Genomic DNA, 18550 nt, shown 5'->3' on the forward strand with positions numbered 1-18550 from the left:
CGGAGCGACCCATATTAGGAATTCAATATTACAATATGTATCCTGATCTACTGTTTAGGGCCACTCACCCAAGAAACCATAAAGAAACTAGAACAGGCACAAGACAGCTGTGAGATTTATAACAAATTAATATTCCAATTTGACTGGATTCAAGAAACAACATTTAGTAAAATCCGTTAACTTAGAGACATTACTTTTCCATGACAGTTTTTCTTATCTTACATAATACACAGACATTACTTTAAAAAAGAACATGATTACGTTCTACGCGTCATGCATTTTGTCATGCATGTTAACTAATGACTTAAATTCTGCCAAGTCATTGGTTTTCCTGGCTTGCTCAGGCAACCCATTCCATGCTCTAATAGCGCTATGGAAGAAGGAGCATTTGTACAAATTTTTTCTAGCATATGGAACGAGGAGTGTGCCTTTATCTTTGTGTCTTTCTAAGTATTTTATTATTTTTTTTTTATATTTGAATATTATTGTTCAGTGTCTTATGTATAACTGCTACTTTACTTTTGAGTCTTCTCTCCTGAAGGCTTTTTAAAGTAAGTGATTTTACTAAAGGTGTTACTCTAGTCTCTAGTTAAATGTGAATATTCGTTTGTTATGAATCTCAATGCTCTGTTGTGTGTCTGTTACAGTTTCTTAATATTTTCTTGAGTTGAGGGGTCCCTAACAGAGGATGCATATTCTATTATTGGCCTAACCAAGGTTAAATAACATTTTAGTTTTATGTTCTTATTTGATTTATAGAAATTTCTTTTAATAAACCCCAAAGCTTTGCTTGATTTTTTGATAGTTTCATCAATATGGACAGAATACTAAAAAGTATAGTAGGCCAAGGCCTATACAAACTTAATAAAACCTAATAAAATACCCCGACTCAAAGATTAAGACACATTCCTTATTTCATACGCTTAATTATTGCTAGGTCAAAATCCTACAAGTGCTCCCTTCTTTTCTATTGCTATTAGGGCATATGTGGCACGGGTTGCCTGAATCAGCCAGAAAAAAAAAACAATGACTTAGCAGAATTAAACATGCCGATTAGATTGACACATGGATTAGCGCTGGATGTAATTATCTCCTGTTAAAAATGAACGTATTTAATTTATAAAAAAACAATAAGACAATATAGAGGTCAGAGAAAAGTGGTCACAAATGTCTAGATTTTTCTGGGTATTTAAAAGAAATTAACATGGGCATTTTTAAAAACTAGGGAGCCATTCTTAAAAAGTCTTTCCTATTGTGTACTTTTTTTTTTTTATAGAGACTATTTTTATTACTTATTATTGAGTTCTCAATTTAGATCTAGACTATAATCTAGATTTATATAACATTAAATACACTATAGACCACAGTCTACTTAAAAATTAATGATTGGAATTGGAGCCTAGCCGTAAGCATTCGCACATTTCATTTTATTCAATCTCTATCTACTCTATCTAGAATAGTCGAGACAAGAAGAGCCATTTTCGTCTAACCAAAACTGGCAAAACGGTGAAATACCTTATCGTTATCAGTATCACTAGGACTCTATTAGTCTATAGATACTTTTCTTATTAGAGAACACAACACCTGTCACCAAATTTGTTAAAATAAGTCTTTATTTTGATAGCTAACATATCTTTATAATCAGGCACATTTAGATCATTAGAATCTAGACCTAGATTCTAGCTAGACTGACCTACAGTAACTTACGTTTATCGAACAAGTTAAGCTCATTCGCCGACATTTTTTATGTTTGAATTTGTGTATCTCCGTAAAAATTAGACCTAGAAAAAAACTGATTGTATCTGTGAACTCCTCATCCATTTTTCTTAAAAAGTAGACATGTTTTATTCTATTACTACTCATAGTTAAACTTATATTTGATGTTAAAATGGGTCAGGTTGAGGATTTCAAAAGCTTAAATTATCGAACACTTTTTTAGCTTTATCTTATCTTATCGAACATATTAAGAACTTATCGAACACACGAGAAGTATGGTGTTTTAAAAGTGTTATAATCCTAAAATTTTGTGAAAAGTATGGTGTTTCAAAAGTGTTATAATCTATATTTTTTTTATTTATGTCATTTTCTTTTTACGCCATGTCAAGAAAGACAGATTTTTAGTCATTTTCAAATGGTCCACATCGAAGGAATCTGACGGTGCTAAGCCCAGTAACGCATTACCGTAGTACTTATTTAGGTCTAAGCTATTTTGAGACATAAGACCATTAATAAATTAAATCCAGATATTATTTATTTGAGGGAGAGCCTAATAAGCTTTGGTAGCCAATAGATAATCCCGCCCTCCCCAAGTCATTGCAGGACACAACAGTTTACTTGGTTGACCTAAAAACAAAACATACGGTACGCGGCCCTACGTAACTAGCCGCCGATCTAGCACGCTCAGTGTATGTAACAGCCTAAAAGTCAGTGCTAGATATTTTTCGATCTGGGCGGGGAGGGGGGGGGGTGCTGAAAAGCTATGGTAGCTTGCAAGCTGTGTTACCTATAGATGTAGATAAATCCACCCTCCCTAAACCACCTGGTTGACCAAAAAAACAACAACGTATTTTAGAGCACGCTTAGTATTTGTCACACACACACACAAACAACATAACTATATATACTACGTATCTATCATGCCTAGTGTTTGTGACCTAATTAGCGGCTTGACCGTAGGTACTCGACTGATGGCTCCTCCCCCTTTCCCCTCAACATTGTTCTTACTACAACTTGAACAATGTTTTGGGGCTGTGTTGATGGCCTGGTTTACACCTGTGTGTTACGCTATCACTGACCTTTTTTTTTTTTGTTGTGTGTTAGTCTGGTGGCTGCGTTTGGATTGAGTCTTGAAATTTACGTTGTTACTTTGCACTGAAAAAGTGTGAATGTTGGAGAGTGGAAGCGCGGGTAAGGGGGTGTAGGCAGAATAAGAGAGTGGTTAAATGCGTTATTGTTATTATTTTTGTGTATTTGTGATGTTTCAAAGGAGTGTCTTTGTAGCGCATTAATATATATATATATATATATATATATATATATAATTTTATAGACCCGGCACCACACGTCTAGATCGAGAAGCACAACTGACTCTATGTATTTGAGGCTGACGTCACATTCTAATGGTCGATCAATTATTGATGATCTCTGGATACAGTGTCTTGACTGTTTCTCTCCCCCACCCCCCGACCTTTTTTTTTTACCTGCCCAAGACATTTTTATTTCAAAATACCATATCTGCATTCTATAACTCCCCCTTTGCCCTTTCGTTTTATTAATATCTCTTCACATCAAGCACATGCGCTAGGTATTGGTTTATAACACATAATTCAGAAGTTAATAGAATGGGGCAAATTCAGAAGTTAATAGAATGGGGCATCTGAAAAAGAAACAACAACTGAATACAATCCACTGTTTTCCTCCCTGACTGACGGCATTGATACTATTAGCATCTAGCTATAATATATGTGTCATAAAATCAAGCTTTTAAAATGGGTACAATTAGTGCATATATCGATGTAAATCTATTTACTTAAAAAAATATAGCACATTTACGGTAAACCACAAATAACTGATACAAATTGTAACATATGATTAATTTATATCTGTACTTTGCATTACATTATTTAAAAAAATAACAATTAAAAAATATATAATTTAAATATTTTGTCTTCTTTGGGTTATATCCCTTTGATGTTTATTTTTAACATTAAAATGGCGTTCGATATCTTACGAAGCTGAGATTGCTTATATAAAAACTGCTATTATCGAACACCCCCTTTTTAAACCTCAATTTTCATGTTTAGGTAACAAAGGACACTTTTGAATAAATAGTTGTAAATATTTCTCAGCCTAATTAGAAGCGTATTATATAGTTTTTTTTTAGCTGAAGCATCATTAGCATTAAAAAATACCCTTAACCCGAGACTCACTCCACTCTTCCCAAGAGTTCAAAAAATGTGAAATTTTTATACCAATATTACCAATGCACTTTGAATATAAGTAAAAAAATGATCCTTGGGTGAAAATGAAACTAATTATAACTTAATTATAAAGAAATGGACGATGCATAATAAGAATGGACTAGTTTCTTTATAATCATCGAAATAAAGGAGAATTTTAAAAAATACAATGGGGTGTTCGATAAGTACCTTAAAACGAAGGTGTTCGATAGATGTAAGTTACTCTAGAGTAGAGTCGAAGTTCGAGCGCATTAAGGCAATTAAGCCCGCTGGCAGCAATTTTCAAGTTTGGATTTTTATAGCACCATAACGGTCTGACCTATGAAAAAACTGATGGTATCTCTGAAATCCTCGTCCTTTTTTCTATAAAAATAGATTGGATTTAATGTATCACTAGGCACTAGGCCTCACTAGGCTTAGTTAAAATTAAATACGAAGTCAAAGAGGTGTAGTGTAAGTTAGTATCGCCAAGTGTACTTTTCCTCGAGCAGATTTTTCCCTAGTTAGATCTAGTAAGCTCGATCGGGTTGATGGAAGGTTCGAACAGATCAAAGAAAATATATCTAAAAACATGTTTTAATATTTAATTTTTACTATAAAGTCATTTTCTTTCTACTCCAGCACAAGAACACCATCCATTGCACCATTTCCCACCCTCCACAACTTCAAATAGTCTCTTTGAGCTGATGAGCCATCAGACTTAAAAATAGCCCTAAGCCCATTACCCATTTCCTTCACTGCCGGGTAGTAAAAAAGAATAATTCCACACCTCCTGAGTTTGACCTCACCAGGAAAAGGAAATAGTATGTGTCGGAAGTGAAGAAAAAAGGTGCATGCGCAGTAGCAATATAGTAGTAATTTGGTAAACATTCAAATAAAAAAGTTATAGCAATAAAAAGTGAACTGTTCGAACCTCTTGTCAAATCGGGACTGCTCGAACTTCGCACTTTACTCTAGATTCTAGATCTATAGTCTATGCTTAGTAGATTCTTATTTATATAAGGCACAGCTCATCGAATTCTCCTTTCAGAAACATGTCGCTTTTTTTGTTTATAATTAATTTGTTTTTATGTTTGGAGCTAAAAACGACGTTTCAGGACAGTGCATGTCCAATTTTAGATAAGTTCCTGTATTTTTGTTCCGCTTTTCCAAAGCAGATGGCAGTTTTTTAGATTCTCGGTAACCAAGTATGTAAAGCTATTGTTTTAACCTCCCCTGGCAATTCATACCCATATAAGGGATGAAGGCTATATTATTAGCCTGTTTGATCGTAGGCTAATGGATATATCAAAATAAGCTTCTAAACATCTTTAGAAAGACATTCCAATCACATTCATACTGTTAGCTGTTAAATAAAATTAAAAAGGAGGTGTTTCAACGATAATAATGAATTTAACACATTCTCCTATAGTGCACAAGGCAAAATCGTAATAAGAAATATTATTGGGATTAATAAATCTATGATTTTTTCAATGAATAAATGTAACCTAGATCGAGATATCTAGAATATTTAATTTATGAATGAAAGAAAAGTGCGGGCTGCTAATTTGAAGCCAGAGACCATGCCCACTGCAGGTGATCACGCCAGTGGTGAGGTGGTGAGGAGAGGTATACACTAAACGTGTAGTGTCACAACCTATCATACAGGCAGTGGAGGGAAGGGGGAGAGAGTCATGAAAAGACAAAGAAAAGCATCTATGGGAGGGAGGGGATGTCACGGTGTAACAATACGAACATCCAAATTATGAAAAGAAGAGGGTCCTTGGATGGGAATTAAAAGAAAGAGACAGAGAATACATGTAGCCTAGTTGAAAATATCATGTTTATTAAATTATAATTAATTTATAGATCTATAATTTATATAGATTTATAATTTATATAGATTTATTTCTGTCTGTTCATACACATAAATTATATAGGTAGGCATATATAAATAAATAAACTATAAACGATTTATATATATATATAATATATATATATATAGAGAGAGAGAGTGAGACAGAGACAGAGGCAATTATACTATAAATACATATTGCAGAAGTGTATCTACATCTTTTAATACAATCTAAATAATTTACAATTAACACATATATAATTTATTAGCAATTATATAGTGGTGTTCAGGGACGGTGCTCAGTGTCCAATGAAGGGCAAAGCTCAAAAACTGCGTTCAGCATAGGAGAATGAAGTGACCCAATTTATTTTAAAATAAAATCTTGACTATGAGTAGTAATACATATATTTTTATTGTCCATTAGTTGAAGAATAAGAATCTGCTTTCAGTTTTTTTTGTAAGTTAAACCACCAAATAAAAAAATAAAATAAAAATTTGACCTGGTTCCCGAAAGTCGGTGTTCTGATATAAGAATCTACAATAGTTATAAGTTAGGACATGTCAATTTTTTCCCTAGATCTATATAGTATGTTAATTTTCATCTTTCGAATAAGTTAAGCGCTGTCACCGCAATTTTAAAGTTTGAATTTTTATAGCTCCTTAATGGTTAGTCCTAGGAAAAAACTGGAAACATCTAAATTCGTCATCCATTTGTGAATAAAAATTGAATTATTGTTTTGTTACACTATTTATAGTTACAGTAAAATATTATGTTGATGAGGGTCAGGTCAACGAGGTCCAGCGCTAACATTAACAAACACCATTCCCCGCTCTGTACACTAACGAACACCTTTCCCTACTCTGTACACTAACGAACACCTCACAGTTATTGGTTTAAAAAAAAAGTTATTTTTAATTTTCTTTTTTTATATCAATTTCTTCTTACATTAACTCAAGACAGACAGGTCAGTTTTACTTTTCCCACTTTCCTTCTCTGTTTATAACTGACACCACAACAAGGCCATTAGACACAAGTTTTACCTATATCTATACTGTGTACTGTAGCCTATCTAGGTTTAATTGACCCAAATAAAAAATATAAAACTGTGTGACCCCGGTTGTCTAGCCCACTCACTCTGCTCAGTGACATGTGACCTAATTTGGTACCTGATCTATCAATAATTGTCCCTCCCTCTAGGTTTTTTTTTCTGATACTGTGTTGATGATACCATGCTTAGTACCTACCTTGTTTATCAATAATTAGGGCACCAAGGAGAGACAGAATGAGCCTATCATTGTGTTTGTTTGTTTGTTAATTGTTTTAGCATTTTTTTTGCTTTAGAAAGTGTTCGTAGCCTATGACTTTAGATTGTCTTTACATTTATTTAGCATTAGTGATGTGTGACAAAATAGTAATAAAATCTAGTGTAAAAAAAAATGTAGATCTATCGTCGCCTCATAAGTCTTAAGTCTAAGCTCAGTATTCATTAAAATAGTGTTCGTTAATGTCATTAATAGTAATAAACGAATATTAGTGAACACCCCTTATTTAAACAAAGGTTATGACATGTATGCACACATCCAGTCTTTTGACACAGTTTAAGTTCTATTTTTAGAAAAATCTTGTGTTGTCATATTGTCTTATAGACTAGATCTAAGTCTAGAGTCGTTTAGACTATTGATCTAGGTCTAGAGTGGTTTGAATCAGTTTAGATAGATATATCCTCAGATAAGATATCTAGTTTCTTTAATTTGAATACTTTTGATCTAGATTATCTAGATCTAGAGAGTCTAAACCAATTTCATATGGCATGATATGGGGGCTTGCCAGCTTTTGAAAAAAAATCGGAGTTGAGAGTATCATTACTGCTATTTACTGTGATAAGTAAGACATACGATTATTACAAGATGATACATTTTGATACATTCTTAATACACTAAAGATATTGTATTCCTCATTCGAATGAGAAAATGATGAATATCATTGTCACTTGGTGACTTATCAGTCATCAGCAAAAAAAAAAAAATTGATTGGTTGTTGATTAAACATATCATTACAATAAATGAATGATGTGTTGGGTAGTCTATGGCCTCCTTCAGTCATATCATCTCATAGGCATCGCTATGGTTGGAATGATGTCCACACTGTAGTTCCTCCCTTTCCATGCAGCTAATGTATCCAAAGCAACAGCAAGTGCTGATACAGTTTTGGATCAGCAGCGTCACAGACTGTAAGCTATTATGGAAACCTGACATTTGTTGTGAAATAAAAAATTGGTCGGTCTGTAGACCATATGACTTTCATAAACTTGGCCACAGAAACAAAAGAGTTTACAGTCCTAATTATTATTTTTTTATTGCTCCCTTAAAAAAAGATTAGTTAACATTTGCTAACTAGCAACAACAACAAAAGGTTTGAAATGCTCCTGATTTAAAAAAAAAAAAGAAATCAAAATATTATTTATAATTCTATCACTGGAATAGTTCTTTAAGTAATTTGCTTTTTGATTTTTCTTTATTTATATGTATACTTTAATTTGTATTCTTCAGAAAATGCCAGAACAAGAACTAAACCCAGCAGCTACTAAGTTTATTTCATCTTTAGTGAGATCTCTTCAGATTCTCTGCAATGGTCAAGTGGAATTCAATGAAAGTATTGAACTGGTTGGACATATCAATGTAAAAATAGATCACATTTACAAATTTGATTACATAGTAGATGAACAGGTCTCTAAAGAAGGAGAGGATTCATCCACAACATTCCTTAGTAATAGTTATCATTCCTGCCGTCCCACCAAACAGACACATAAAAAAGCTAATCCTGCAGAACTTGAACAAGATGTAATATTTTCAGAAATTCCTACTGATAGTCAGAGGCGCCTGAAACAAATGAAAAATATGCATGAGCTAGAAAAACAACCTGAGTCTACAGAATTACAAAGAGAAAATAGCCATCAGAATTATTCAGTGTCAGTAGACAAACATTGTAATGAACCTAATCAGATGGTAGTTAAATTGGAAGGAGGAGAAGACTCCAATGATTGCATGGTGCTTCCTGCTTCTCCAGGTAAAAATAAAAAAATACCTCTTGCTCAGTAAAAATGAATGCATTGGTTTCATTCAAGCTAAAATGTCATTTACAACTATTTTATTTAAATAGTTTTTATTTTAGATTTCTTACTAAAAAAAAAAAACAAAGCTTAATTATTGTTCAGTTATTTTACTAAATACAGGCAGTGCTTTTTTTTGGTGACTGTACGCACTGGTACAACATACCGGCACCTTTTTCAATGTGGGGGAAAATTATTACTTTTCTTGTATTTTAAAGTTTATTATTAATTTATTATTAGTTAAAAGTTAGGCAATCCATCACTGAGTACAGACACCTATTTCTTTACATGAAAAGTGAAATGTTAATGGCCCAATTGATTGTCTTTGTTATATAATATATATAGAGACAATAACCCTAACCCTAATTTGAGTGAAAAAAAAATGTGTTAAAAATATATACCCACTATTTTTTTTAAACAGTTGATTATGAAGGTGAAGCAAACAGAACCGAGTCATATTCAGTTCCTGGTCCTAGTAGTTCATTTGATGGTGAGTCAATATTTTTATTTTAAAAAAAGTTATTACTGTAATGATAATACTAATATGTGATGATTGCTTATATTATTATATTATATATTATTCTTTTATATTTATAAGGATATAATTATGCACTGCATTAAAACTATTTTAATTGTTGATTAATTGAGGGAAACAAACATAAAATTGTAATTATGATTTTTTTTTTATTAATAAAAAGGTATATGACTTTTAATTAATAAAAAGGTGTATGACTCATTGTTTGTTATTGAACTTCTTCATTAACCATTTTGATTTTGTTCTTATTAATTTACAGACAATATCTTAAAACATTAATGCTATATAGTATCCATTGAAATCTCAATAAAAATTACTTTAAAATGAAATTAGGCAAACTCACTAGAGATAAGGCAACAACCATACAACAGATTGAATGAAAATTGGTTTCCTCTTTTCAAATAACTATTTACAATTGTTAGATTGTAAAATAGTTTTAAAACGTAAATTAAGCATTACTTTTCTATTAAAGAATGAATACATAGTTGAAGTTTTTATAATATTATGGGAATGACTGTGTAAAATTGTTTAAAATACCTAATTAGAAAAGCTTGTTTTTTACAAGCTTATATCAAGCCACTCTATCTGGTACAATTTTTATACATGTATGTTATTTCTTCCACTTCCCATTTTCAGATCAAGTTGAAACTTTGCACAATTATTCATTGTCCCTAAGAAAACATAAATCAATAATAAAAAATACCATTTAATTAATTAACTAGTATTAATTAATTTACTTTGATATCTATTAAGTGAAATAAATCATACATCGTTGATAGATATGGCTATGAATGCACATTTCTTTCCCTTATATTAGCTTAGTTAAGTTTTAAAAAAAAGTATTTATTGAAATATTTTAATTAATTTGTGTGTGTGTAGAATCCAATGGAAATCAAGCCATACTTACCAGGAAAAGAAGAAAAGCTGTTAATCAGAGTAAGTAGTTGTTTTTTTTTAAACTTTTGCTTTTATGCACTAAGTGAACTTTAATTGATTAGTAAGTGGAAGGAAAATTATGATGACATAATGTCTCATGGCAACCATAAAAATCTTTATTTGGAGATTCTCTGTTTTCAAAGTTTATCAGGAAACCTCACATCGGTAGCATTAAGATCCTAATTGAACTAAGATTGTCACAGACCGTTTCAGATGCAACACCTCACTTTTCCTTAATACCACAATGTTGTGGGCATCATCTGCATAACTACTACAGTTCCTAATGGCTGACTGATCATTGCAACACTGATTTACTCTAGATGACCTGGAGAGAACACTGCAGCAGTGACTGAAACTGTGGAAGTTCCTCAAACTCAAACTGTCTGATAATAAACAAAGACCTTTTCTTTCATCATATAAATTAGGCAGATGTGAAATTGGTGAAGAAAGGAAGTTTATATGTATATATGATGTAGGGGAAGCCATGATGAACTGATGAATAGACTTGGATTCAGAAAGTGATGATTAACTTTTTCAAGAAAAGCAAGCTTCCTCTTATATGGTATTTGACATTTCCATCACATGCTGATAAATAAGTAGGCAGTATTAGGATTACTGAGAAAATAAGTAGATATGGACAGGCTTATCATTTGTAGACAAGAAGAGCAGAGGACAGAGACAGAAAATAGGATACAGTTAACAATGATGTAGCTGTTTGTTGCCTTACAAAGTTTTTTTTATAATTGTTTACACATCTTTGCTTCAACCTTTTAAAGGTTAAATTTTATAATCCTTCTTTGTTAATTATCATATTTTTTAATTTACATGTATTTCAATTTTAAAACTAGTGACTAACCTCAGATAAAATTATGGTCACCCAAAGATATTAGTAATATTATATACATGGATGCTTGCAGCTTTCTAGTTTTTTTTATTCTGATATTTATTTTAAGTGAGTCAAATAGAATGAAAGGCTCAATTTTTAAATTGCAATGATATAGTTACTGTTGTCAATCTTTAAAATTGTATAATTTTAAATGCAAGATTCTGATCACACACTCTTACTATTGAATTACACTTAACATAATCATGGTTTAAAAAAAGGCTTAATTTATGTTTTCTTAGTGTCTTGTCCTTGTTTGTCACATTTTTTTTATAAACTAAGCACTATTCATTATTTGTTAGCCAAAAGTGCTAATTCACTATTAACAAACACATTTTAAAGTTCATGGGACATACCTTTAGTTTTAGTTTGATACTTCAACAAATTGAAAATGTTTTTTGTTAATACATATTTATCTAAATTTAATTACTTTTTTTTTTTTTTTTTTTTTAATCGTAGCATGTGAAATGCTTTTTTTTTCATCTTGGGAATTTCTATTACTAAACTAAAACAGACAGCAAACTTGCCAAAGAGCTAATTATAAAGGCTGAAAAATTAACATCCAAAAAGGTTTTTGTTTTAACAATTAGATTTCCCTGAGACAAGTTGCATTCAGAACTATTGAGTAAATATGATATTCTTATAAATCTGATGTTTTTGTTGGTGCTTAATTAGCTGGGTAGGAGACTTAGCTGAATAAAAAAGAATGTGTATGTTGCTATTGTATCTCACAGGTAAGGACACAGAGCCCACTTGTAAAGTTTTCAAGGTTTCACAGAGAAAAATATCTTCTGCTGCTTTTTCTTGTAAAGAATATCTAGCAAGATACAACATCTACAACCAATTGAAAACTAAACTGCCAGATAGAAAAGAGATGCTAAAAGTATTTTCTGATCTTGCACAAAAATATGGTGTAGCCATAACAATTAAGCCAGTAAAATTTACTACCCCCCTCATTTCTTCCAGCTCATCTCAATCTTGTATTCAAGGTTTAGAAACAAATTTTAGTCAGGGCTTGAAATCTAATGATAAACACATAATTCTAAGCACACCATCAAGTTTATGTGACACAACTGCTACAGTGGAAAGCTGTACTTCTAAACCTGCACTAAAAAATAATTATTTAAAGGCGGCTGCATCTAAAAAAATGATTTTGCTTCCAAAGGAGCATTTGAGTTGTAATGTGACTCCAGGAAATGATGATAATGATGATCAGGAACCTGTGGCTGCTCTAGGGTCTGTAATTAATGCTCATTCTGAGGAAATTAGCATTGATTCTCATTTTTCAAAATCAGTATTTCATGATAGTATTCGTCAACAACCATTACCTAAGCATAGAGGCAGCTATCTTGTGAAATTAAGGAAGGAAGACCCTGATCGATATGAATACTATAAAAAATTATCCAAAGAGGATCAAGCAAAAGAACGGAGACGCTTCAATCAATCTAATCAAGATTCAGATGTTTTAGAGAAAAAAAGCTTAATAAACAGGGTTTCCTATTTGAGAAAGGTAGGAAAACTCCCTGCTAGTCTTGTAGGCAAAGGTAATGATGAAATAAGGCTAATGCCTGTTGCTGATTTAAAATCTATTCTTCCACCATCAAAAAGTCTCAGACACATGGACCCACTTTCTCGAGACGAATGGTATCGTTTTGGCAGAAACAAGGAATGGAGAAGAAAGAAAAAATTGTTAGATCCAGAAGGATTTAAAAAATATAACAATGAAAGAGCTAAAAAGTATCAAGAAAACTTACGAAATAATAATCCAGAAAAATTCAAAGAATTAAGAGCCAAAGCAGCTGAACGACTCCGACACTATAGAAATAATCAAAAGGTTTTGAAAGCTGAGGATATAAAATTGACAGATTCTCTTGAACCCAGTGCTCATCTAGATAGTAAAAGAGCAGAACTACTAGAAGTGGAGTCAGAAGTTTTAATAGATGACGCTGGAGTCAAAGCTTGCTATAGTCTGTCTGAATGTGCTAGTACTCATGGTGAGGCAGCCACAAGAAGGCAGTCAACAAGTGCAAGACATGAACAAGATTTTCTTGATTTAATTTATAACTACCACAAAAATATAAATGATATGTAGTCTTTTGATTGTCATAAAATCTTTAACTACTTTTAATCATTTTATATTGTTAGTCATTATTATATTGAGAATTATTTTAATATTATTACTCTTTTTTTTTTTAAATAAACAAGTATTACTGACAAAGCAGTTCCTTTCTAAAATAAACAATATTTACTATCGATGGAAATTTGGAAAAAATATTTTAAAACATTAAAAATGAAGTGGCATTTTCCTATACACAATTTTTTGATGATTTAATCATGATACTTTTAGTACAAGTTTTTTTTTTGTATTTGAAATTAATACATTTGTGGGAACAAGCTATTTTCATTATTTGACACTACAGAATGTATTTCAGATATGGTTGCTGAATCTAACAATTTATACATGTCAGTTGAAAAAATTCAAAATTCCTCTAGCAACTCAAGAAAAGAAATGTCCACTAATGACAATATTGAAGCTCAAAATAAGACTCAAGTTACAATAAGTTTGCACCCCTCCTTCATATCACAAAGTATTTTGATATTAGTTCATTTATTTTCAAAGTGTTTATCAGATTGGATTTAAGTTTAGCATTTGTATTTGTTTGAAATGCTTCTTTCATATAACACCATTGATATTTAAAAAGATTTTGTTAAACTCTTTGCAATCCATGAAATTATAATTTGAGAATGCAAACATAACCATTTAAAAAAAAAATGATGTTAATGCTAAAAATGCAATAGGTTTGTTTGTTCTGTTTATCAATTTATAAATAATTCCAGATTTTTAAGAAACATAATTTTTTAAATTTCTACTTTAATTATAATTGATTTTAAAGCATGAAACATTAAAAGTTTAAAAGATTCTATGTATGAGTCTCTACATAATTTAATAGATTGCATTTCATACAAATTTTATAATTATTTTATGTCAGGATAGAAAATTTAATTTAATAAAATATATACATTTCTAAAAGGGCTCATTTTAAACCACAAGATATCATTGGTGCTTTATTGCAGGCTAATTAAAGAAGTTTCTTTTATTGTTAAATTTATTTCAAATGCTTTGTTTTAGTAGAATATTTTGTTGTTTCTAAGTTCAGGGTAAAAATAAAATTCTAATTATGTCTTCAGAATGTATCACACATGGTGACATTATGGCTATCATAAAAATTATTACCATTCAGTTTTCTAAATTTATTCTAATTTGGTTTTTTATTCATTTATAGAGTCTATACCAAAAATCTGAGTACATAAAATATTCAACCTTCTATGTCAATTTGTAAAAAGCAGTTGATTTTATTTCATGCTTTTAGTACTGTATATTGAATTTTAAATCAGATTATTAAGAGGGATCCTTTTATTATCATGGCTTGTGTCCCTTCTTTCTAGTATCTGACTAGTATTATTTTTACCTGATGCACAAGTTTACTACTGTGATTAGACTTTGTCCCTAAATTAATTACTTTAATAATTTTTTTTAGATTATGCCTGCATTAATTAAGAGGATATTTACAAAGCTGTTTGTTTCATTCTACATTTGAAAGTTCTATCTATTTTATAGTTTTTTCCAAGCTGCAGTTGTTTTCATTCTTTTGTGTCTTTCTTTAACTATCAGTTAGCTTCATCGTATTTGTACAGTTTTCTTTTCTCTTCTATTCTCCATTCTTAAATGATTGCTCTTTGATCAGTGGAAAGAAAGCCCATTTTTTTCCACAATAACATTGAAAGCTGCTAAATTTGCATTTTGAAAGACTTGTACTTATGAAACAATTTATTCTATATATTTTATTTTTTGTTCATTATTGAGTAAACTTTTTTTGTTTGTTTATTACTGAGTAAACTGTGATATCAATAACTTTTAGCAGAGATGCCTACATGCTAAACAGGAAATGTGTATTTTCCTAAATATAAAGAAATATACTCCTTTCAGCACGTAACATAATGAAATGTAGCTATGCTAACACAGCATTAAGTTATATAAGACATAGTAAACACATGGTCAAATCTAGCCTAGATCTAGAATCTAGACTAGAATAACATTTGGATCTTAATTCTAAATCTAGATTTACGCAAATTCTATTATAAGTGCCTGACATCGTAAAATATCTCTAGATCTAAATATAGTTCTAGATCCAGTCTAGATGAATAAGAACTAATCAATCAATTAATTCCCAATCAGTTATAAAGAATTGATATAAACTGATACATCGAAAGGAACTCGCTTTATTTAGATCAGATACTAGATCTATCTCATGGTAGATTAATTAAGAATAGTTCATTTCCAGGCATTGATGCACTGATCTATATAGGATTAGCAATAACTTTTTTTTTGAGGGGTGGGGGATGCATATCTTCAGACGATAAACCGCACTAGAGTATTTTCGTGTCCATTTGCGTACAAAATACGCAAGATGCGTACTTGCAGGCAACTCTGCTTTTAGATATGTTTGGATTTTTATTTTAATTTAGACAATAGTATTAATGAGCAAGGCAGAATCAGTCTTTGTAAGGTCAAAATGAATATTTTATGCTTAATGAATTATTACAATATTTTAAACATTTAAAAAAATGTTTTGACTTATTTATTCATAATCAAAGCAAACTAAAAAATACTATTGTTACTTGTTCTTTGTTTCAAAACAATAGTATACATTAACAATGACAACAATAACAAAAAAAACAACATATTTCTCTTGATTGATGTATGTAAATGTTGAATCCAATGTTATTATTTGGATATTGACATTAAGTGGTAGATATCTCTACAGGTACACCATGTGAAGGACTGAGCAGTGAAAATCTAATGGAGAAGGATTTGTCATATAGCCTGCCTTCACAATCTACACCTAACAAAAGTGTTACTAAAAATGAAATCCCCATAGATAATAATGTATCTGAACCAAATGTTCCGTTGACTTCTTCAAATTGTTCACATCCAGTTCATGATCTGAAACAATTGGTCATCAAATTGGCCGCCCTGTGTGACCTCCCTTCAATTCAAGATGAGTTCATGCCTTGTCCCTCTAGGTATATAATGGGTCCCACTGAAGATGATATTCGTCAAGCTAAAAAAAAGTTTCTGGAAGTTGTTGATAAAGAGAAACTCAAAAAAATTAAAGAAGTTTTAAAAATGAAAAAAAGCAAGCAAAAGAAACAGCGCCTAAAGGCTCTATTAATTGAATCTGGTTTTTCTAATGAGCAATTGCTTTTGTTAGCTCAGGATGCCAATATCAAAAAGAAAAGAATTAGTTGGAAATCTGTACCAGATGGGCAGCAAGGTAAAGAGCTATTGTTAAAAGAACATAGGAAAGCTCTCAGAGTCAAAACTCAAGAGCGCCATCAGAAGTTACTGGAAATGGCCGAGATGTTAAAGAGAAATCAAGTGAATGATCCAGGTATTACTGTTGTGTCTAAAAATGGAGGCAAGAAGTGCATTCTGCACAAATCTTTTGTCTCAGTAGTATCACACAACACACAGCAATTGTCTCTTGAAAACATTGATGAAGTGGCAGAAACTCTATCTGGGAAGTCAAGAAAGGCAACTCTAGTTCAACAATCTTGCCAGGACAAGTCGAAAGAGCAAATGAAAGTTGAATACACTAGACGAGTTTGTGTCAAGAAGAAAATGAAACAAATAGTTGCAAAGATGTTAGCTGAAATAAGTGATGCTGGCTATCGTGTTGTTGTTACAAGTACTATTGGTTCCGAAGTTGGTTCACACAGTGCAGAGTTGACTGTTATTCCATTGAAAGTAGATGATTTTTGGCCAGAAACAAAGCAGAGTGATGTCAAACCTGAGTTGACAGAAGATGAGTATGCTAAGCAACTAGAGAGAGAGCAAATTCTAGAGAAACAAAAAGCCAATGAAGAAAAAATGAAGGAAATGGAGATTAAATTGGTGCGAATATTAACAGGGGCTGAGGAAATGTTTGTACCTGCCAGAAAGCGTTACAATCCTGGTGAGGCTCGCCCAACTGATGCTGAACGTATGAAAGAATATCGTAAGAAATTAAAACAGGATCCTGAAAAATATCAGGTGTACAGACAAAAAAGGGTAATGAACAAAAGAAGACGCAGGCTGGGAGAATATGCTGCCAAAGTAAGAGTGACTAATGCTGGATCTGCTGTTTCTGTGATCCCAACTGCTCCTGTGACTGAAGAAGCCCATGGCTCCCAAACCATTGGTGGCTTAGTCAGTATTACCCAACCTGTTGGAGGTGTCAGTATGCATTGTTCACAAGTGTATGATCACCCTAGCAGCCATCAACCAACTGCCTCTGTGGTTAATGTGCATCATGGTACACAGTATGTCGGACAAGTTGCAGGAATGCATCCTTCACATCACCAGCAGCAGTCTATTACCTACGGAAATGAAATGGATATAGTTGAACTTATTGCAGCCACTCATAATGTGCAGAACCAGCATTTTGGATGAATAAATCCTCTTTTTTTTTCAAAGCATTTCTTTTAAAATCAAATTTAACATCTATTTTTAAAGGAAAAGCTATAGAGCCAATTCAGAAAAAAACTATTTTTTTAATAAGATAATGCCAGTAGTTCGTTAAGTTTCAAAAGTATATGTAGATTGACTTTCTTAAATAGGTTTTCAAGATCTAAAAAAAGTTCTTCTAGCCTAATCTTTTTTTTTTTTTTTTGTAAATAAGAAAAATAGTTTTTATGTGTTTATTTGAATAATTTGTCTTCATGCATTGATGTTATCCATGTTGCTGCATTAATTGATTTATTTTTAAATTCAAAATGTCTTATTATTACTATTTCTTTTCAAAGTTGAAATTATTTATTTTTAAAACTTTTTTTTTATTTGGAATGTTTTTAGAGTGCTTCATATGTACTGAAACTAATACATCTACATCATAGAGGGAGAAAAATTCCTTGGCTTTGTGATGCTTTAAAAAAAAAGTGGAATTCAAAATTCTGTTATTATTTATTATTCAGTTTGTTCGAAATTTAAAACTCATATGAGTTATTTTCTAACAAACTTCTAAATAGCCTACTTTAGTCTATCCTAAAATTATCTGTAGACTTAAAGGCTTTATTGATTGGAATCTATGGGAGAATTTCCATATTGAGTGTTGAACTGAGATGTGAGACAGTTATATTTTTAGTTACTTTGAAAGTATTTATAGTTTTAACAATGTTGAATGTTAAGATTTACAATTAAAAGATTTCAGATGTGTACATATTTTTATTTACAATAAAAGATTGTTGACATTT

General features: G+C 31.4%; 1 protein-coding gene across 3 annotated transcripts; it reads left to right on the forward strand.

Moving 5' to 3' along the window:
• The first annotated feature begins 384 nt into the window (after positions 1 to 384).
• Positions 385 to 18550, forward strand: LOC106060741 (uncharacterized). 3 transcript variants are annotated; one of them, XM_056043138.1, is made up of 6 exons: positions 385 to 551; positions 8344 to 8860; positions 9325 to 9393; positions 10318 to 10374; positions 13690 to 13845; positions 16084 to 18550. In XM_056043138.1, the coding sequence occupies exons 2-6, from the start codon at positions 8347 to 8349 to the stop codon at positions 17748 to 17750; spliced, it is 2463 nt and encodes an 820-aa protein (XP_055899113.1). In that variant the 5' UTR covers positions 385 to 551; positions 8344 to 8346; the 3' UTR covers positions 17751 to 18550. The 3 variants fall into 3 exon arrangements, with proteins under 3 accessions (XP_055899113.1, XP_013074182.2, XP_013074181.2); XM_013218727.2 differs by lacking the exon at positions 385 to 551 and adding an exon at positions 1229 to 1405; XM_013218728.2 differs by lacking the exons at positions 385 to 551; positions 13690 to 13845; positions 16084 to 18550 and adding exons at positions 1226 to 1405; positions 11992 to 13683.

Source organism: Biomphalaria glabrata, chromosome 1 (genome assembly GCF_947242115.1).
Source record: "Biomphalaria glabrata chromosome 1, xgBioGlab47.1, whole genome shotgun sequence".
NCBI lineage: Eukaryota > Metazoa > Mollusca > Gastropoda > Planorbidae > Biomphalaria > Biomphalaria glabrata.